The sequence below is a fragment of the Poecilia latipinna genome, unplaced genomic scaffold (genome assembly GCF_001443285.1).
Source record: "Poecilia latipinna isolate Pla-1442-1.1 unplaced genomic scaffold, P_latipinna-1.0 Scaffold742, whole genome shotgun sequence".
Lineage (NCBI taxonomy): Eukaryota > Metazoa > Chordata > Actinopteri > Cyprinodontiformes > Poeciliidae > Poecilia > Poecilia latipinna.
Window position 1 is genome coordinate 222,186 of NW_015113358.1, and position 22,286 is coordinate 244,471.

The following is a 22,286-nucleotide window of genomic DNA, read 5'->3' on the forward strand; positions in this document are numbered from 1 at the left end:
TATAAAAATAAATAGAAAGGTCCCTTTGTGAACATATATAACTGGTACAGCACAAAAATCAAAAGTAATCTAGAATATTACACAATCATTTCACATATTGACGGCACATCAGAATAATAAAAAAAAGAAAGAAAACCAAACATACCACCTGTATGTGGTAAGCACACATACTTGCTTACCACAAGCAAGTGTGGCAAGCACAATTTCAGCTTCAACAGACAAGCAACGTACATGCATCTCAGTTTCAGACTGGAGATATGAAAAAGTGGCAGAAAAGTCCTTTTATACAGAGGATATAAACAAGTAGATATTTTCTTTATTCATAGAGAACATTATTGGCTTTTTGTGGCATTAGCCCTTTCTGATTATTAAGTAAGAGCCGGATTATTTCATATACAGCTGAAATGCATGTACAGTCTCAGTAAGCATGCACAGAGAAACAGTGATTCATTTACAGTCATACTACGTTCAGCTTGAAGGTACAAAGGACAAACAATGCCTCTGAAAAGCAAGAAAGAACGGCCAGGAGCCATTTAATGGGTTGTTACTGCGCTCGCTGGAACAAAATAAAACAGAAAGCAAAGCCAGAGCTAACAGCACCGCGTTAAAGGCCTGTTTTTATTTTTCTAAAATTAAGAGCAAGAGAATAAACCCCCTAAAAGTCACGGGCTGCGTGGCACATAGAGAGAGTCTGTCTATTGAACAGCACAGATGTAAAAAGCAGCTGCCATGTTGATATACAAGACACTGTAGCAGCTGGAGCAGACCGACATGTCCCACATGAAGAAACTACATGGCTGCAGGACGTCCGCCCAGAAGAGGCGTAAAGCCTTGATGATGATGATGATGATTATGATGATGATGACGATGATGGCACAATCCAGAGTAAAACAAACGTCAGCACGCAATGACCAGAGCAAGTAAAAAGCCAGGTCCTTTAAAAACCTTAGAATCATGGGAGATTTTTGTGGCTAGACTGCTCCTTTGGCTAGTGCTGACGTCATCATTAACAAAATACAAAAAAAAAAAAAAAAAAAAAAAAAAAAAAAAATGTTGTTCCAACACTCATCGACCAACAACTCAGGTTTATGGGTTTAAAAAAGAAAGGAATACAAAAGAATCCCAAGTCTAAACACAAAGATTGTTCCAAAGCTTTTGGTGAAAGACAAGGTGAATGGTCAAAAAAAGGATAAATAAATATTTTTAAAAAAGGAAAAGACTACACAAAGAAAAAGGATGGATGGTTGACAGCATGTTTGGATAAGGTACAGATCTCGAGTCACCGCTTCTGATAGGCACCTGAAAAACAACAGATATTTATTAGGATTCTTTGTGTTGGTTGATCAGGCCACTTCTCTGTGCATTTTCTTTCTACTGCTTATTTTGAAAAAAATCTAACATAAATAAAACAAGGACTTACTGACGAATCAAAAAAAATAAATAAATAAATAAATAAATAAATTTCCCGTGTGAAAATTTCTGATTATTTAAGAATACTATGAAGTACCTCTATAAGCGGCTTCTGGTCTTTGTGGAGGGCGAGAGGCAGCATGGTGGTCCGAGTAGACGTACACCGAGCTAACATTCTCATAATCATGAGTACGAGGCTGAGGAGGCCTGAGACAACAGAGACACATCAGTCATCTGACACAAACAGAATCTGATTTACTGGAGTAAAACTACTGGTTGTTAAATGGGCTTTGTACCGGACAGGTCTGTTGTTGTTTCTCTGTCTGTGATATTCATACTCCTCTCTCGTTCTGGGCCAGGCAGCTTCCTCCGAACTTGACTGAGCGGATAAATAAATAAGTCAATTAATTAATAAGTCTGTAAAAAAAGTACATTAACGAAATAACAATCCTCTAGGTAAGTCAAACAAATAGGATAATTAAAAAGTCAGTTGTATAAGTAAATAAGTCAGTAAGTAAATGTAAACAAGGCAACACATGAATACAAGTCATTTTGATTCAGGTAGTAAAAATGTAAAGAATAAAATAAAATAAAATTGGCAAGTCAATAAAAAAAAAAAACAACAAAATAGATTAATAAGTACACAAATAATTAATAAAAATCAGTAATCTCCCCCCTCCCTCAATCCACCCATTTATACAAATTTACAGATAAATAATTATGCAATAAAATAATATTAGTTAATAATAAGTTGGTAAGAAATAATTGGTCGTAGTGGTTCAATGGAGTTGGATCTGTACAAAAGAAAACTGAAACATCCTTTCTTTTTAATCGTCAAGTCAACAAGTGATTGTCGTTATGTGATCGTCCAATGCTGCAGTCAACGACTCTGCTGGGTTTCCATAAATACAAACTTTTTAAACAGCTTTCAATAATTAATAAAACGGAGTACTGTTCAACAACTAGGATTAACTGGAATGCATGTATGAATAAATTGAAACTATTTTTTGTAAAGTGCCTTGCAGCAACATTTGTTGTGAATTGGTGACGCATAAATAAAATGAATTGAATTGAATTAAAGTCCGTCATGTTGTGAAGCGGCACTGTACAACTAAACAGAAGTGGTTGGTGTGGTCACTGGGAGATACCTTGTAGTTTCCCTCTGGTCGTTTTCTCTCCATGGCCATCTTCTCCATGGCCATCCTCTCTCGTTCCTTCTCTTTCTCACGTTCTCGGTTCTTTCTGTACTCCTTCTTCTCCTTTTCCATCAAGGATCGAGCAATTTCCTGTCAGATAGACAAAACATAACGATAGCAAAAGAACGACAAGGATCCATGTCCAAAAGGATTTCATGTGCATTCAGCTGAAATAATGTTCTCACCTTAAAAAAATCTAAAAATGAGGAGACTAATTACCGTAGCAGGACTTTAATTACTGAAATATTTGTCTTTAAATAATGACAAATATTTGTCTTTAAATAATGAATGGCTTAAGCATGAATTTAAAACTCAGGTTTGTCTGTGAATTAGTCGGAGTTCACTAAACTGAGGACAAAAACAAAAAAATATATCAAAAAGATGAAAAACAAGACCTTATAAAAACTTGCCTCATCTTTTGCCACCTGAGCTGCACGCTCCTGCATGTTGCTCATTCGCTGAAACAAGAAACATTTGAAAACTTGCATTAGGATAAAAATAAATGAGGGGAAAAAAGGGAAGAAAAAAGCATCCCAGACTTGGGGAAAACAATTACAGGTTGTGCCTGCCGTTTGTGGCAAGGCGAGTTTATTTGTAGCGCATTTAAGCAACAAGACAATTCAACTCACCTTGAGTTCCTCCTCCTGAAGTCTTCTTGCGACTTCCATGTCCTTCAGCTCTTGCTCCCGAAGGTCAAGGTTTGTCAACCCCTTTGTGGCTTCGGTCAACCCGTACTCGGTGTCTGGGATAATTGAGCCACTTCCTTTGTCAACATGGCCTGTAGGAGCAACGGAGTTATGAGCAAACCCATTGGTCTGTGCCAGAACCCGGAGAAACCAAGAACCAGTGAGAATACTACTGCTTGTTTCTTCACAATCAATGAAGAGTGATTGGAGATGCTTCTTGTGATTATATAGAGAGAGGTTTATCTAATTATGGAAATATGTTTTCTGATTTACTGATTACAAGATATCGAATTGGTGAGAAGCTATTGGTATGTTGTCATGAGGCATTTTTCAAAGGGCTGCAGTCCATCTTTACTGGCGTGTATCATGTTTTGTTTAGTAGTTTCTCCTAATTTGGTTAATATTACATCCAGCTGAGCAGCCCTGAAGCCCGTTGTTAATGCCAAACCGTTCCAGTTCATGAAACCTGCAGAACATGAATAACACCCAGACTCAATATCACAAACCAGGAAACAATGGCAGAAAGAGAAAATCCCACAACATGGAAGCAAAGAGAAACATCTAAACCATCATCATCGTTCTGATCAGAGCCATTAGTGATTAGTCTGTTAGATCGACCCACCACCGGAGATTTTCACAGCGGAAAGCAAGGACAGCAACCACACAAAGAGCCGACAGGCCCAGAGGGGCTCCGGTGGTACCTGTCTCTCTGCTGGGGTGGCTGTGACTGCGCTCCCTTCCAGGAGACTCAACCTGCATGAGGTCCCGGATCTCCCTGGCTCCTCCTCGAGCCTCGCCGTTTGCAAACACGTCAAACACTTCGACGGGGCTGGAGTGGATGCGCTGCCGGCTTCTGGCCTTCCTCCCACCATCATCCTCTTCCTCCTCCCAGGAGCCCCTCTGGTCTCTTGGCCTGTCCCTGCTGTATCCTGACTCCAAAGAGTCCATATCGAGTCCTCGGTCCCTGCTCCTGGCTCGTTGTCTGTCCTTTTGTCTGTGTCTGTCTCCGTCTCTCAGTCCATCATCGCTTGGTATTCTGTCTCTGGATTTTTCCCGTTCTCTTCTCTGCCTGGCATCCTGCTCCCTTACTCTTGTGTACTCCTCCATACGTCTCTCTGTTTTATAGTCCCTGTCCCTATCATGTCTCTGCCTGTCTTTCTCCCTGTCCTTGTCTCTTTCTACAGTAGTATGTGGAGGCGGCGGTCTGGCTGGTTTTTCCTTCCTCCTCATCACTCCATCTACTTCCATTTGCCCCTGCTCCCTGGCTCTGCCAGTGTATGAAGGCTCAAACTCTGGGTACCTGTCCCCATGCTTGCCTCTAGATGGCAGCAGGTGCTCTGGATACGGATCTGCGAGCTTGCTACGGCCTCGCTCTGCCTCCACGGGCTCCGGGTATCTGGAGTGACCACGAAGTGCCGCAGAGTCCTGCTTTGGGTACCGGCTCCTTTTAGCCTCGGCAGAATAATAATCTGGAGAGTGTTTTCTGTTTGAGCGCGACGGAGAGTACGAACCATGTAGGTCTGGAGATCGAGACGTCTGACGGGTTCGTTTGTCCACGTCGGCAGATCTCGGCTCTGATGAAGGACGAAGAGTGGGGGGACGAATGGTGAGAAAAAAACAAAAAGGAAGCTATGAGCCAAGGCTGCTGTTAAGCATGCAGGTAAACGCAACACCTGTGAGGAGACGGATGGTCAAGGCACAGAGAGCATGCTATGGACGTAGGTGTTAGATGCTCGCAAAATGCCCAGAACTGTTTGCTTCGTGTTTCGAAGTTAGTGTGTGTATTCAAGAAAATAAAAATATTAGTTACGTATTCAAATAGTGCTCTCATAATACTGTGCAGCTCATTTCCTGTTCACGCTACAAGAAATCTGGAATTATTACAACAACAAACGTTCAGGACAACACCTCGGATCAGAGTTAGAAAAAACACCTCAATGAAAACCAGTCTGCTGGCTGTTGGCACGTGACAGACGAAGCAAGTGGAGATGAAAAAAGCTCAGATGAGAGTCATTGCAAAGGAATTCCTGTTATCTAACAGCCTGCTCAAATCACATAGACTTAGTTGTCTAAACGGAAAAAAAAAAGAGGGCGGAACAGAAATCACTGGTGCCTGGTCAAAGGTGATGAAACGAGTTTTAAATTTTATTCTTTTCTGTTTGGATTTTAAAAACGTCTCCTCCATACTCCATTTTCCTCAGCCAGTGTCAGGTGGAGACCTCCGTGCCGGAAACTAGCTGGTCACCGAGATTATCAAATACAGCAAAGAGCCTCTCATTTCCTGTGAGGAAATAAGAAACAAACTGGTTTCGCACGAGTGCTAATATGAGGTACCGTTTTGAGAGAAAATGTTCCCAAATGAACCCTAGCCTATGTGAAAAAGTAATCTGTCTGCGTTCATGCATCTGCAGCACCTGGGAATGAATGTTTTACATCACTATTAAGAATATCGGCTCACTCTTCTTACCAGAATAGTTTCAATTCATCCGTAAACAGCATTTCAATTAGATTTAAGTTTGAACTTTAACTAGGCCACTCCAAAACCTTAATTCTGTTTGAGTCATTCAGAAGTGGGCTTGTTTGTGTGTTTGATCATTTTACATCTTTGTATCTCAAGTGCACTTACGCTTAAAGCTGCAGTACGTAACTCTTATTAAATAAAATGATTCATTTTTTTTATTTTTACATATTTGCTAAAACTATCACTTTGTATGGTAGTATGAGACAGAATGTTGAAAAAAAATAGATAAAAAAAAATAAAATAGAGTTCCTTGTGGTCCTACTGCCATCTGCAGAAATACACTCACTTTATCACTGCCTGATATCAAAAAGTAAAGAGCTGAAATATTCAACTGTGACACAAGTTGAACATTTCTAATGGAAATCTAACATGCAGAGCACCGCTGCAGTCGAGAACGATTCGTATACCAACACATTTACGCAAAGCTACAATCCTGTAACCTGCAAGTTTCTTACTGACGTCTTTCCCACAGTGGTTGAGATGCAGAGTAAACAAAAGAGCAACTGCAGCCGCCAGCAAGATCACACTTAACCTGCTATGTGAACACACAAACCTAGCAGGGAGTTCACAATGCGAGTAGTTACGTAACTTACAGGGCTGGATGGCAAACATAGCGCTGCTGCCACAAAAATTATAACGAGAGCCAGTAAGAGCGACGGCAACCGTCACAAAGAGCTCAGGCAACACGATGGACAACAGGGATGGAAGGAGGCAGAAAGACCGACGGCAGCAGACACTTGCCCAGTCCTGTTTATGTCAACAAAGGGGCCAGTGTCTTTGTCTACACAAAGCCATAAGCACTCAGCAGCCACTTTGTTGAGAAGTGAGAGTCACAAATATGCCAGCTGAGGAAACCTGAGGATCAACACACTTCTTAATAAAAGAGAAACGAAACTATCTGGTAACCATTGAGATAAAAAAAAAAAGGTTTACATCTTCCCATAAAAAATCTCAATGTTCTGGAGGGGGAATGTCAGAGTCTATTTGACCTGCTAGATTCAGCCAGATGAGAGGAAAGAAAGGAGGAGAAAGAAAGAAAGAAACCACACCTAAATTCCCACCCCCCACCGAAAAACTTCAAGGCCGTGCTCAGACCTTGACGCTGCATGCTTAAAATGGGAAGAGTTATTTTCTACAAAGAAATCTTCATTTTGAAAACTGGAAATGATGTTCATTAAAATCCGTCAGCACGGGGTGAAATTTACAAAGCGCAAAAAAGAAAATGACTTTTTATGCAATCAAAAAAAATACGGTGCTACAGTAATATGAGTCATACATATTAGTGGGATGGGAATGAAAAACAATGTGCGACACACAAAGATGCTCGCCACCATATCAGAGACGTGTGACTAAAAGCTAAAACTTATGTTTCTGAGGTGTAAAAATCACTTAAGGATTCATGGGGTGTTCTTATAATGAATTCCTTAATCACCAACACTTCTGCTCATTTATAATTAGACAAAGCACATTAAAGCTGCAATTCAAGCACACTAAAAATCCCTTTACATCAGCGGCTGCACTCCGTTCTCCCACGAGTCTAATTCTAGATCTTTCCCTCCAGTCAGCAGCAGCAATCTTAAGGACCCCGATGAATCAAAGGCAAATCCTCTCACGTTTTCAGCAATGGAAGGAAACAGTTGTCTTGAAGAAAAAAAAAAAGCATTTTTACCCCTGTAGTCCCACATGAGCTCATACAGGCATCAAAAGGAAACAGCAAGACATCAACATGAGCTGCGGTGAGCTCCCCACCTCCGTGATCCTCAAAGTAATCCTCCTCATATTTTGCTTCCATCTGTTTCTGTCTCCTCCTTTCCTCTTTCATCATCTCCTTCTCATACAGCTTTCGAGCGATGGCCTGCAAAAAAACAAACACAGACCAAAGTGAACAGAAAACTGGATAATCTGTAACAAATGTGTTGGATCAGAAACAATGGGGGTAAGCAAATCATCACTCCATATTTTACAAGTATCAAAATGAGGAACAGTGTTGTTGATGGTCTTTTAGATTTACAGACACTTTCATGGACAGTGGATGAATCGACTAGAGTCGAACAATTTATGCCAGTTGTTTAGGAAAGCTTATTTAAAGATTTTATTTTATTAAATGGTGAGATGACAAGAAAAAGGGTGAAGAAGGAGAGGGAAGTCATGCCGCAAATGGCCCAAGCCTGGGAACCAAACCCAGAGCAACAGCGCCGATGACTGAAACCTTTGCACATTTTAAACATTGTCTCTGAGAGTTTGTGTTTCTTACGGCATCCTTCTCTTCCTGCTGTCGCTGCTGCTCCGCCTGTCGGACTAGTTCTTCCTGAATCTCCTGCGCGATCTCCACGTCCTGTCGCTCGCTGGGATTCCCGAAGAGTCGGTGAGTCAAAACAAGAAAGAGAAAGGTTAGGATACGAGCAAGGTTGCTATGGTCAGTTTAAATATTTCAAGTGAACATCAAAACGCATTTTTTTTTTTTTTTTTTTTTATTCAGATATGTATAATCCATCCATACAATACAGTAAAGAATTTCTGTGTGTGTTTTAATTTTTTTTTTCCTTATAAAAGCTTTGATGTCTGAGATTCAGAATTTCTATAATTATTCAGCTAATAAGCACTGAAATGCTTCTGAATATTATTAATAAAATACTTCAAAGCAATCCTTGGGTGTAAAGTGTAATCTGGAGAATAACCAGAGATGTTGGAGGAGTTTTTGGCAGGAGCTTCTCTGTGACGTTGGTCTCAGAAGGCTGCCTTGGCTCGCTCCTCTGCAAACATGTAGGCAACACCATCTGACTGGAAAGCTGTCACTTAAGGGCAGACACCACAGATTTTCTACCCTGCGCTGAACCTGTAACCAATCTGAATGTTAATGCAGAACGAGTTGAGCTCGATAAACAGGAGGGTAAAAAAAACAAAAAAACATTAGCATCTTAATATAAAGTAACCAGGTGTCTGATTTTGGCGTTAGTCTGCGAATGCCTGCTTGGAGGCCTACGAGTGGGAGTGCATGATGTGGCAGTAAACAACACGTTGCAGGATCAGTGCTCTCTCTACTGGAACAGTCCATACAGGTTTGAAACAGCACTTCATACGCTGACATCACCGAGTCAACAGTGTCACCGTGATTGTACAAATTGAAACTTTGCGGAAAGAATTTTCAAATTACGTTTCGAAACTCGTCCAGCAGATGTCATCACAAATTTGATTGTCTTCTTACTACTAAAGACTGTGGCACTGAACTCAGAATCTAGCAAATTTCTAATCAATGCACACCAGTAAACAGATTTAGGTTAGATTTAAGGCAAGACTATGTTCCGTTTTATCATTAATCTGGTTTGAAGATCCTATGTGTGAAACATGTAAACACACGGAAAACAACAAAGAGCTACATCTGATGCGTCTTCTGTGTTTGCAGGCAAAGGCAAAAACGTCAACAGAGAGAACAAAACTGTAAACAATGCAGGAGCGGGTTGGGATCACTCCTTGCCCGAAAGTGCAAATAGATCCATTTTGCTTAAAAGCCTACATTTATCATGATCACAGGCCAAAGACTCGTTCTTTGGCATTTTCTTTCTATTATTTGCCTGTCAACGTCTCTCTCTTTAACTGTTTAACAGACTGACGGATGGGCCCCTCCCCGTCAATCCCACAATGCATTGGGTTGTAACATCTGTGGTAATTCTCCATTTGCCTCACTATTTTTGTTTTTATGAACACCATCAGTGTCTAAGAAAAATGTTTAAGATTTGCAATTCAAGATGATATTTCATAGTTCTCACAAAGCAAAAGGCAGATTGTGTGTGTGCATGTGTGTGTGTATTGTTTGGGTTTGCTGATAAGGAAGTACAAATGTGACAAAAAACCCACTGCCACTAACTATGAGATAAAATTAACTTTTGTTTGGCAAAGATGAAGAAAAATATATTGGAGTTGATGATTTCATTGTGCAGTAATATCTAAGGCACATTTTTTATAAACAAATATGCAAAGTTTTCCCCTTTATCACCTTATAAATGCTATTCAGGAATGGGACATTCATTGCCAAAATAAGAAGTATGAGCTACAAACTTCAAAAAGCTCACAGGGTAAAAAAAAAAAGATACTTTTGCAGCTGCATCCAAATAGATACTGTAATTTATAGGCATTTTGTAATCTAAGATACCCACATGTCACTGTTCTGTTTCTGGTTCTGAATCTTGGCTATCTCGTCCTCCTCCTCCTGCAGCTTCTTGGCCACCTGCAGGTCCTTCTGCACCAGGCGGTTCTTATGGACGTTGGAAGCCAAGTGACTTTCGACTGCAGACACAAAAAGACAAGCACTGCTCTGAAGAGAACTGCGTACACACAAAGTGAAGACATGCTTCTTTATAGGTTTTCCTATCCGACGAGCTGTTGGGTTGTGAAAACCGTCTACAGAAGACAAGATGGACGCTTGGGGAAGCAGACACGTTTGGGTCTCATGTAATGGAAAAAAAAAAAAAAAAAAAAGCACAACTCGATTCATTGAGAAATGAAGGTTTGCAGCTGAGGCGTCTATCCAAGGTTACACGATGGCACACTGTGGCCGTACCAGATGATAAATCCTGCTTTGCTGACGCACTCGCTGCACTTTGCAGGCATGGAGAGCATCAGTCACTCGCTCGGCTCCGTTTCACCCAGTTATTGATGTGCTGCCAGCTTTGAGCGAACAGGACCAAATCCCATTTGGCGACTTAACAAAGAGAAGCTCCTATACGTTTTTGTCCTACGCAGCTGGGACCGAAAGAGGAAACTGAGTCATGGCTGTGCCAAAGTGATGAAGGGTCAAAGGGTTAACATTGATTTTTCTTTGAGAGGTTTTGATGACTTGAACCCTTATGGAAACTGTTTAAGGGGATAGTTGATGTCACAACAGGAGTGAGGTTTACACGTCATTCTGTCTGCCATCGATTCGTCTTTTGAAGGGAGGAGGAATGAAAACACAAACTTTAGTTTGAAAAGACCTCACTTAAATCTGAGATGAGTTAACACTTGAGCTAAGCTTTAATGAAGAGAACAAATTCCAAACGCTGACGGAGCCAGGCGGAAATTATTTCCATCTGACAACGGGATGCTTAAGTGCATGAGCAACATCTGAAATGAAAATAAAACCAGATGCTGAATAGAATTGGATGAGATGGCGTCAACCAACTGTTTTTAAAAAAATAAATAACTTTGTACATTGAGTGGACTAGCATGTGACATTAGCCAGTCTTCGTCTTCAGGGTCAACGGTGAAATGAAAAGATTTGTAGTGGCACAATTATGTTTAGCTGGCGATCACCGTGGATTTAAATAGGAAACACAAAATGATTCTCTCCAACACAGGCTCAGAGTTGAGTTAGGTCACATCTGGTCAGCTTTAGTGCATAATTAACTTTGTTATAGTGATATCAAGTGTCATATTGATGACACCGATAAAAAAAAAAGCCCATTGTTTAGCATGTACTGTTTTTCACCATGTAAACAGAAACTAACACCATGTTTTTTAAAAAAAATAATAATCTGAGCAATGATGTGTGACCTTTTTAAAATCAACAAATAAGTGGCGCCAAAAAATATGTGAAGATGTTCTTTGAATCTAGACTGATTAGGGAATTTAGATTTGTCTGTCCATCTCAACAGGAAAAGCCTTTCAGCCAAACTCAGGAGGAAGCAGATCAAACCAACAAACATCAAGATAAAAAAAAGCAACTTCTAAAGAAATACATGATGTGATTTATCTAAATAAGGTAAAAAAAATTAAATAAAAATCAGCAGCCAGGGAACAAATCCTTCAAAATGACATGCAGCTTTTTGTTCCGTTATTATGTAATACAATTCCCACAAACGGAGCTAATGGAGCATATGGGGACTGACACACAAACACACCCAGTTATTACAATAAGGCAGATTCAAACCAGACCACCTTTGTCCTACAAATAAGATAAGGCTCCAAAGCAACTGCAAGCACTCTGCACCATTCGCTCGGTTAACTGTGCAGGAGAATCTGATTTTGTGTTAGTTTAATGGGGGATTCATCCACTGACGCTGCAGTTTAATTTTACATTTATTCTGCAAGTGGGGCGACAACATGGAGCACGATGAGTTTTGGAAATGCCACACTTCAAAAGAAGCTTTTATCTTTCATTTCAAAGAGACGAAGAAGGCAGCATAATAATAATAAAAAAACAATAATCAGCATTTGAAGAAACTTTACAGGTATTTTTAAAGTTTTCTCTTTTTTTATGTAGATTGGTAATTGGCCAAATAAACTTACATTCTTATTCCAATATTTGGAAAAACCTATTGCTGGTATAAAAAAAAAAAAGACAAATTTTCAACACACTTAGCAATGAGCATGCATGACAGCATGCAGTCCAAGCCTCATAAAACCCAAATGTTGCACTAGAAATAACACACACATTACCAAACGGACTGCTTCACCAGCCCAATTACATGAGTGCAGCATGCAGCTGTGTAATAAAAAAGCAAAGTAACTGTTCAATCATGTTTTGTGACTAAAAGCAGAAACCCAGATGACAACATGATATTGTCCATCTCTACTGAAGACACATTTATTCAGCATAAGAGGATTCAGAGACTGAAACAAAGCATGTCTGAACTGTGCTTTCTTACTTTCTTGTTCCTGGAGGTTGTAGGCCAGGGAGTGGTCTTCCAGCACAGCAAAGTCTTTGCATACTGAGCAGGGGAGAAAAACAGAAAAAAAAAAAAACACAATATATTAAAATCTAATTCAGTTCTTAAAATATAATTTATAATTTAAATAACTGAATGACATAACATTAAGAATGACATGTTTTTCACATCTTTACAGTGACATCCCGTTCATCTGCTAACAACAAACAGTTCATTCAGTTTGCTGATTTTTATACGAGACAAGTAAATAAAATCCAGTATGGTCTGGACAGCTTGGTAAGAACACGATTCATGAATAATTTGGAATCGATACATTTTTAGACAAAAAAAGTGTATTGTATCCCATCGGTTATAATGGACAAGTATCAGATACCAAACTCAAACGTCTCTCTGCTGGCTCTCTAAACCTAGAGACAGAGAGATTTAAAGAGTGGCAAAAGCAAATGAGGTGGATTAGCATCGCTTGCCAACTCATTGTGTCAGTCAGGACATGATACAATCTCAGCTGCCCAGGAACTGAGCTGTTATTGTATCCAGCAACAGTCTTTGTTTAGAGATCTTTTCTGAATCATTGCGAGACAGACTGCTACAGGAGATCCTTCCTGCCCACATCATCATTCACAACAGACCTTTGAAGAAACATGATACGAGTTAAGGTCGATTTAATTTATTTATCCTTTGGGATAAATAAAACATTTCTGAACTGAACTAAATTTGCTAACAAAAAAAAAAGAAAAAAAAATCTGATTTAGGCAGCCAGAATTGCAAAGACTAATGATGGGGTTGGCATCTGGGATAGTTGACTGATTCAGCTTTACATATTAAAGAAAAAAATACACAGAGACGCACAGAAGAGGTTTTCCTGGAAATACCAATTTCCTTCTTCACCTGACATGCTGATTCAGCTTTTTCTTAAAAAAGACTATAATATACAAAAGATCTGCTGCCGGTTTCTTGATAGAGGAAGATAGTTTGAGTGTAACAAATGATGAAGATGTTATTTTTTTAAAACTGTTTATGCATCAAAACGTATTTTCTTAAGTACAATTGCTGTTAGTTGATGCTTTAATAAAACAAAGGTAATGACATTTTTAGTTTTGATGCCTTTAATGAATTTAAGTGTGGACCTGTTGTTTAGCAAGAACACTTCACCAAGAGGAAACTCAGTCATTCTGATCTCTGACCGATTGATTAGTGCAGCTAAAGTTTTTTTTTTATTTATTTATTTTATGTTTTATATTTGAACAGAGATGCAAAGCCAAACTATGTTTCTCAGTCTTATAAATAGGGCCATCATGTTGTGTGAAGAAGAAATGAAACCATAAAACAGGAACTACCATTTGCACTAAGACCAAAAAAAGGATCTCAACATTTTAGTTAAATATAATTCTGTCTCTTTTCTTCATGTTAGGCAAAAGCCAAAAAGAGCAAACAGCTATTTTACAAAGCAGCTGATTAAGGAACCAAAAACTGTTGCACAGCTCCATGTATCACTACACAACAAATGAAAATACAGAAAATATTACACAAAATCTAGATGTTTTACTATTTTAAATTAATCAGTAAGCACTACCTTGATGGCATCAAATCTGACAACAATCACTGATCATTTTCCACTGAATGCAAACCTACAGCAGCATTTGCATATCTAGTTTCAGTACAACTACTGACGGAACCAGTGTGGTTTGAGCAATCCTCCTGAAAACAATTCCGTTTGAAGAATGGGTGATTTCCACATAGAAAACACCCAGCAGTCCCTCACATCCATCTGAAGGGTTCTGAAATGAGCCCACCAGATTTTCTTTTCTCAATTTATTTTAAGATCTGGGACAAACTCGTCTCCAAATGCAGAAAGTTTCCTGCGTGGGAGAGCAAAACCGGAGGATTAAAACTGCGACTAATTGTTGATCCGGGCTGAAGTTAATTACTTTTGCCTCTGCTGGAAAAACTAAACATCACCCTTCGCCAGTGCAACATTTAGCAATGGTGTCATGCTACAGGAAGTTGTTCTTGACTCTTCATCTCTCTCTTTAGTAAGGACTGCTCTGAAGCAATAAAAAAAATATCAGGCGAGAATCAGATGTAGTAGATGGCTAAACAATGACAAGAGAAGGCCATGAAATCCCCACACTGACTCCTGCCAGCCTGGAATTTGATTAACAGAACACAGACATGACCATATGCTTAATCCTCTTAACCAAAGAAGCCTAAATGTTTTGTTGCTCATTTGCCCTTACCTTAACTGCAGTTTTAAGACTAAATTAGGGTTTGTGGGACAGCTGCAAAGAGCAACACTTTGGCAAACGGTGTTTACAACACCCATCTACTAGGGACAGAAGTATTGAAGTTTACGGCTGAGGTTAAGGCTCATTTAGACACATATGGTTGGAAATCAGAGGAGCATTGTATGCAGAGATTTTATAAGGCAATAGAATAAACAAACTCAACTCCTGATTAGGTTAAGTGGACACCTTCTTTAAAAGTCTCTTTTTAACACCATGTAAAGGAATAAAAGACAGTCATAAGTTACCGTTATTAGAGCTATGCTTTCCAAATAAATATTCCCCTTGCTACTATTTCTATGGCTTAAAATAATTTAATTGCCACACCATTGAACACTAATAGCCAGAATTCCATCCAGCTATGTGAAGCGTATGGTAGAGCAGCCTTGTCTCTCTCCAATATGTTGCTGTGCACTTCCAGTCAGCTGGATGAAGGAAGTTCACTACAGCTTTATGGGAATATTTCCAATTCTTAAAAAAACACCAGCAGTCATGGGAAAAACTAAAGATGTAGCAAAAACAACAATAAACATGATAAATATCAAGAATACAATTGTATAAACCAGCATGTCACATGATTTTAGTAGCAGCAAGATTAACTTGCTTTTCTGTATTATAAAAAAGAAACTTGGGTAATTTGAGTACACAACATATTAATGGTAGTATGATAATATTGTGCTGTCTTTTTTTTTCCTTTTTTTTTTTTTTTAGTAAAGGTTATTGAACCTTAATCAAGGTTGTGAAAAAAAAATCTCAGGCCAGATTCACAACTTCTCCGACTGCTCTCTGCATATTTGCCTCTGCGGACATGACTGAGCAGTAGAAACGCAGGTTTCTTCTCCCTCTGACCAGAATAACAAGCATGGTGCTGAGCAGCTGCTTCACACCGACAAGCATGGGTCGTTTAAGCACAACACGCACCCAGTGGCGATTCACAGCTGGTATCAGTAGCAATAGGAGGACACCGTTTCGCGCCTGTTTGTTATGTTTGGCAAGTGATTTAAACATATTAGAGTAAAGACAAAAATGTTCACAGCCAAAACACAACAGGGTTAGTCAATGTGTCATAACTGAGCTTGTTCTTCAGAGCTCTGGATGAGCAACATACCTAAATAATCAGACAACAACTCCATGTGATCAGCCTCGTGTCAGCTGACCAAAGAAACGCCACTGTTAGAGCCATATTCATATTCACATTTAAGAATTTTTACTTTAGCCCAATGACTGAGAAAACGCGGACACAATAATAAATGTTTCTTTCAGTCATCCTGACAGGAGGCAGATTTCCAACGGAATAAAAAAAAATGTAAAAATTAAAAAAAATATCTACGACACCTGCAGATTTGGCTAAGGATGGTGTTGTCTATATGCGAGTTCAGTATATTCAATACTGCTTGATATGCTAGCATCCGTTAGCTCTCATCACTGCCAAAGCATTTGAAAACAAACACCTGCAATTACTGGTTTAACGTTATCTCTTAGATAGTATCATCCATCCGCTAGCTAGTTTCGCATTTATTTGAGAAACGCGTTATTGGCATTACCCTCTTTCACTCCAGGTAGTTTTTTCTGGTCGATGCTAACGTTACATTCAGCCATGTCGTCTCCGGTAAGAAGTCAAAAAAACCGCTGACTTTCGAAGGTTAACGGCAGTCCGGTGATTGATCGCCTTTGCTCGTAAATCCCGGATTGATGGTCCAGGTGGTGGACTGCTGTTTTGATTAGTTTCGGTCACCACCCTCCGCCGATACGTCGCTGCTCAAGAGCTAGCGTGTCAGATTTCCGCCGAGCGTCCCTCCCTCCGTGCCTGACCGTGGACGCTTCCGACACCCTGACCACCAAGCCAACGAAAGCTACTGCACTTCCGGAGTAGATATTTCAAAAATAAAAGCTTTAGGCTTCCAATAGTGCAATTTATTGGCGGTTCTTGCATGAATCTCTGGACAAGTCCTTTCTTCTACCACCACACTTATACAAGCTTATATATGCAAGAAAACTTGTAAGTTGTTGTCTTTCATGTATGGTATTTTCCTACCAAAATTTAGTACTTTAATATATTTTTATTAAAGTGAAAGCAGAATGTAGCCATTACTCAAATTAGAGTGAAAACATACTTGATAGAAAAAGAAAGACAAAAAAGGCTATTCAAGAACTGAATAACTGACTATCAAATATTTTTAAAATGATGGATTCAGACCAATCAAATTATACAGCTCAGTACTGAGCTGCAAAATATACAGCTCAGTATTTTAAAGAAGTAAAAATTATTCAAATAGCATTATTACATAATGAAAGGCTTTTCCAAATGAAAATCTATTCTTACAGTAGGTAGTGTATAAAACTTGTAAGTACTTTCATGGCAAAATCTATTGTTTACTGAAGTCACTTGACCTTCAAATGGCCACAAAAGACTCAGCAGATAAAAAATAACATTAAAGCAATGGTGATCAAACAAGAATACTCACGTTAACATTAACTGTAAGTTTGCATCTGTGTCTAGAATTTTTGTTTCTTTATTTATATGTGTAAACAATCACAGAGTAGCCAGGAATTTCAACCATAATAATATTACCTGAATAAAAGTAAAGAGCATAGTGTAGTGAAACATTTTTTCAAAAACATTACTCACGCACATGCAACTGAGTAAATGTAACCAGTTGCCACCCAGTTGTCCGATAGATTTGTTTTTGCACCAATGAGTATGGTAATTACGAAACTTTTTCTTCTTCCTGCTCCCTTTTTCAGTTGTGTAAGTATTGTAAGTAAATGTGTTTGTGAATTAATGATGAAATTTGCTCAATCGAATAAATTGATTGACTGACTGATTGGTCAACAACTGGCCTCACATATCACTGACCAAGTTCACAAATAAGATAAATCTTAGCTTATAGGACTATATTAAAGTGCTTATCTTTGTTCTTAATGTCATCATTATTAATATGGTTATTAAGTTATAATTGATCATTTTTCATGAAATCATAATTATATGTTTACACTGATTCTAGTACAATATTATGAAAACAGAAAAAATAAGACTTAAATGTGGATGGAGTACTTTGAGATATTATGGAAGAACACAAGAAATCAACCACTAAGATGATAAACAATGAGAGTGACACACTTGACCAAACTGTGATATATATAATACACTCTATGATAAGAAAAAAAAAATTGACAGAAAAAGCTAAACAGGCAAAAAATAACAAACACAATCACAAAACATAAAATAAATGAACAGATATAAAGGAAATTAAAAAAATTCACACATTTACTTTAAAAATAATCCCAAAAGATCCCATCAGCACGGTATAATGTATTTTTCACTTTCTCATGAACACTGACAGACTGTTGTGCGTGTGTACTGCATACCATAAATTCAAAGCTGTTTCTCTCCAGTCACACACAGATAAGCAAATAAGAGGAAATGTGGGAGTTCTGTCTCTTGCTCAGGGACAAAGTGACATGTGATGTGGCTGAGAACCACGCTGAACTCATTCACAGCTTCACCCGAACCCATAAATAGCTACACAAATGTCCAGAAACAGACACAATAAGAATAACCTTCGTCAGGATTCAAAATAACCCATAGCCATGAAAAATTAAAGCATGCAAAATCAAGAAGATAGACTTTAGTTAACTCTATATGTGTTGCAGCTCTGTAGTCTTGTCATTTTTATAACTGTAGGTCAAATTACAATCACTCTAAATGCACAATCCTCATCCGAATGACACAAATAGGACAAAACACAAACACTAAAAGATGCCTCTAGTTGTTTAAATTAATTTTGAAAGTCCGAGTTGACCAACTTCCGGTATAAGTCCGACTACATGTGCTTACATTGACAATATCGCCTTTGAAGGTTCTGTGACTGTTCATTGCTGCACCAGCTGCATCTTCGGTCTCTAAGGAAATACTGGTGAAAAAGCAGGGATCCAGCTGATAATGCTTGCGACACTTTTGTGTGGGGGTATCATAAAAATAAAAGTTCGTAAAGAAACAATAAATCCTCCTGCTTGTTTGAGACTAGTCGCCCGAGATTGCTTATGATCACGCCTTTTCATTTCTGTAGCTGCCATTTCCCACAAACTAATGCGACATCACAACAGCACAGCATATTTGGAATTAAGTTAATGTGTTACTGCTCCCTCTAGTGCTTACCGAGTCAACCTGCTGGTCATGCATAATTAAAGCAGTTTAATGGGGAAGCTGCAGTCCATTTACCAACCAACATATTTCTACAGCCCGTACTAAGAGTCCGCACCTTAACACTTAAAGTTTTATTTACCATCCAATACATTTCCCCAAACTCTATCACTCCTCTGAAAGGGACAGAACATTGTGCTTAACCCTAATATTTTTTTCCACACATTTTTACCTTACAAGCACAAACCTCAATATGCATAATTAGTGTATGTGATAGATCAGGATTATATAATCCAGGAAGGCAAGAAAAGAATACGTCCATTCATCAGCAATACCCAGAAGTTGACAAAGAGCCTACTGTGCCATTTGGTAGTCAAATTAGTATGCATTAAACAGTACACATTGTCAGTGGAAGAATTGTATTGTTCTTACACACAGGTAAGTTAATTGTATGTATATAGAACATTTTCAACATCAAGGTAATTCAAAGTTCTTCACATGAAGAACAAAAAAAAAAAAAAAAACTTTTACTTTTTTAATTTTATGCTTTAAAGATTTAATTGATATTGCAAGAAACTATGTTTTTATAGAAATGGTTGCATAGACTGGATGTTGGCATGTTGCCTTGCATCAAGAAGATCCTTATTTGTTCATATCTTGGCCTGATGTCTTTCTGCGTGGAGTTTGCGTGTGAGTTCTCTCTGAGTATCTGGCTTCCTCCCACATGCCAAAAACATGACTTGGATTAATTGGTCTCTCTAAATTGCCCTTGGGTGTGAATGTGTGTATGTAGGTGGTTATGTGTCTGTGTTTCTCCAGGGTGTACTCTACCGCTCGCCCAATGTACCATTATCAGATACGGTAGTAAGGTAAGGTAAGGTAAGGTAAGGTAATTTTATTTATATAGCACATTTTCAGCAACAAGGCAATTCAAAGTGCTTTGAATAGGCACATGTCCCCATTTAACTCTACACTTATTAGTTGAGAACATTTTTTGGTTACTCTAGTCTGCTCATCCATCCATTGTTTGTCCAATGGATGGGTGTTGCCTATCTAAAGCAGCCACTGGATCAGACCTACCTTCTGTACAGATCACTCGTCCCTCGCAAAACAACATACAGACAAAGAGGACAAACAATGATGCTTACACCCACTCACACCTACACAACATAGGTGTGTGTCTGCACTCACACCTACGTTATGAGTGCAGACACACACACACACACACATACCTAAGGGCAATTTAGGAAACAATCATCCTAACAATCCTGTTTTGGGACTGTGTGAATCAGACTATATATGGCAACATACATTTTGGGAGACCATGCATAATAGTTTAAAAAAAAAAAAAAAAACTAGGTTAATAAAAAATACAAAGGGGTGTGGCTCTAATAGTCCCAAAAATGAAAATAATAATAATAATTTAAGCTTCAAAAATGTGTTTGCAATTCAGGTTGCAAATAGAATTCATATAATGCTTTAATTCTCAAGTCACATCAATTTTCATCATTAGAAATTAAAGAAGCATTTTTGTATACTTTAGAGAGAAGGGAGTCACTTAACTACAAGGGGAACAAAGGTGGTTTTCTGGCATTGAAGAGGAATCAGTAGTAAAAAAATTGTGCTAACCCCATTTAGAGTTTATTCTAACACTAAATAATATGTTAAAATGATTAAATTATTAAACTATTAATTGCAATCAGGTTTACTATGATTTTAATTTAAATTACCTGAAATTACTCTCATCTACCATTCTTTCTTGTCACATACTAGTATATCTTGACAGCAGTGAGGAGTATTTAACGACTAAATGACTTCAGCTTTATGGCTTAAACTGAAGACTCTCAAGTTTATCACCATACAATTTTTGCAGGTGATTTCCCATATCACACCTGCACAGTTTCTGCTCCGTAGGCAGATATGGGCAACTTTACTTCCTTAACATGCAGGGAAGACTCCTGAGACCCATCAGATGTTGACACGATCCCAGTGATGGATGCTCCTTCTGCCTTGAATCAGTCCTGAAGATTGAAGATCTCATCTCTTCCTGTGGCACTCCAACAGACTGAACCAATTCACTTACCTCTCTTCACCAGACCAACACACTCCCATGTTGCTATTTAAGGAAGCAATTACGGTAAAAGAAAAGCATGTGCAGGTGCCAAGAACATTTGACAGGGGTCTCTCATAACCAAGCTGCTGATTGATAATTTCCTATCACTTTGATTTGGCCATGTCAGAGTGATGAAGGGTTACTGCCCTGCAACTGCAACGTCACAGCACCGTATTTCATTCAAACGCTTCACGGTCTCTATGAGATTGTGGGCTTTTGACGAAGTCCAAAGCGACTACTTGTTGATTTAAGACTCAAGGAGCGAACTGGCTCCTCCTCTCAGCTTAAAGACATATAAATGTTTACTGGCTGAATGGATCCAAAGGAGAGGACCCCTTGAGTTGTGTGAAGCGGCTCATAGTGCAGGAGTTCATTGAGAACCATTCACCGAGTGCCATGGACAGAGTCACAGTCACAAACTGCTCTCTGGGACTCCTTGGTTTGCTGTTACTGCAAGGAGTGATCAGTGTGGAGGGGAGGAGCATATTTACCTCTGGTGAGTGTGCAAAAAAATGGAAATGCTGTGATCCTTCATGGGGCTGAACAAAATATTTGTTTTTGCTTAAAGTGTGATTTTCATTTGCTTTGTATGTTCAGGGAACCATGTTTTTAACCTGAAAGACGACCCAGACATTCAGAGCAAGATTATTGCATTGCTGTTTCACAACACCTTGGCTAGTGGTGAAAAAGACGTCCCACTGGGTAGGTTAAGTTCCTAAACATGCACATTACTTCTGAAATCAATTTTAAAAATGTACATAATAATCTAAAAATAACTGTTCCCACTTTTGCAGGTGTGAGGCTGGGTAATAAATTAGCTGATCTTGAGGAGGTAAGACCGTTCTCTTTTTATCTGGGATGTTGGGGGCTCTTATTAAGATGTTGCACTATCTTATTCTTTGATGTATTTGTTTTGTAATGTCATTTTAATTAGCTGTTTTTATTTATTTTCTCCCATAAAAATGTGAATTTCCTTGTATATGAGTGGTACTTCATTAGTGAGGTTTATTTGACTTGCTTTGATAAAATGTGTCAAGAACATAGCCTACATTTTCAAAGTACACATGCGGCACCAACTAAACACAGCTTTTAATAATGATAAAATAGATAACAACAACAACAGTTTTAATAGGTCCGGTCTGTACTTATAGCTGCGTACAGTGTGGGAAGACCTGGAGCTGGAGAGGAAGATTTCTGCTAATGTAGCCGAGGACAAATCCATAACAACAAAGCGTGGAGAACGTAAGTTAAATTACAACCAGTCAAAATGTAGGAATGCTTAATAGCTAT

At 38.7% G+C, this 22,286-nt stretch overlaps 1 protein-coding gene across 1 annotated transcript; it reads right to left on the reverse strand.

Annotated features, from left to right (window-relative positions):
• Window positions 1–1,206: 1,206 nt before the first annotated feature.
• Window positions 1,207–16,591, reverse strand: ccdc50a (coiled-coil domain containing 50a). Its single transcript, XM_015045764.1, has 12 exons — window positions 16,284–16,591; window positions 12,437–12,499; window positions 9,968–10,097; window positions 8,068–8,158; window positions 7,563–7,668; window positions 3,994–4,866; window positions 3,236–3,384; window positions 3,017–3,064; window positions 2,559–2,696; window positions 1,707–1,789; window positions 1,508–1,617; window positions 1,207–1,299 (listed from the first exon to the last, which is right to left on the reverse strand). Exons 1-12 carry the CDS (start codon window positions 16,336–16,338, stop codon window positions 1,280–1,282), a joined length of 1,866 nt encoding a protein of 621 aa, XP_014901250.1. The 5' UTR covers window positions 16,339–16,591; the 3' UTR covers window positions 1,207–1,279.
• Window positions 16,592–22,286: the final 5,695 nt, after the last annotated feature.

Coding starts and splice junctions, on each gene's coding strand:
- ccdc50a (XM_015045764.1), bottom strand. CDS start 16,338: ATGGCTGAATGTAACGTTAGCATCGACCAGAAAAAACTACCTGGAGTG. Junction 1,790..2,558: donor GACCAGAGGGAAACTACAAG/GTATCTCCCAGT, acceptor TTATCCGCTCAG/TCAAGTTCGGAGGAAGCTGC. Junction 1,618..1,706: donor AACAACAACAGACCTGTCCG/GTACAAAGCCCA, acceptor CTGTTGTCTCAG/GCCTCCTCAGCCTCGTACTC.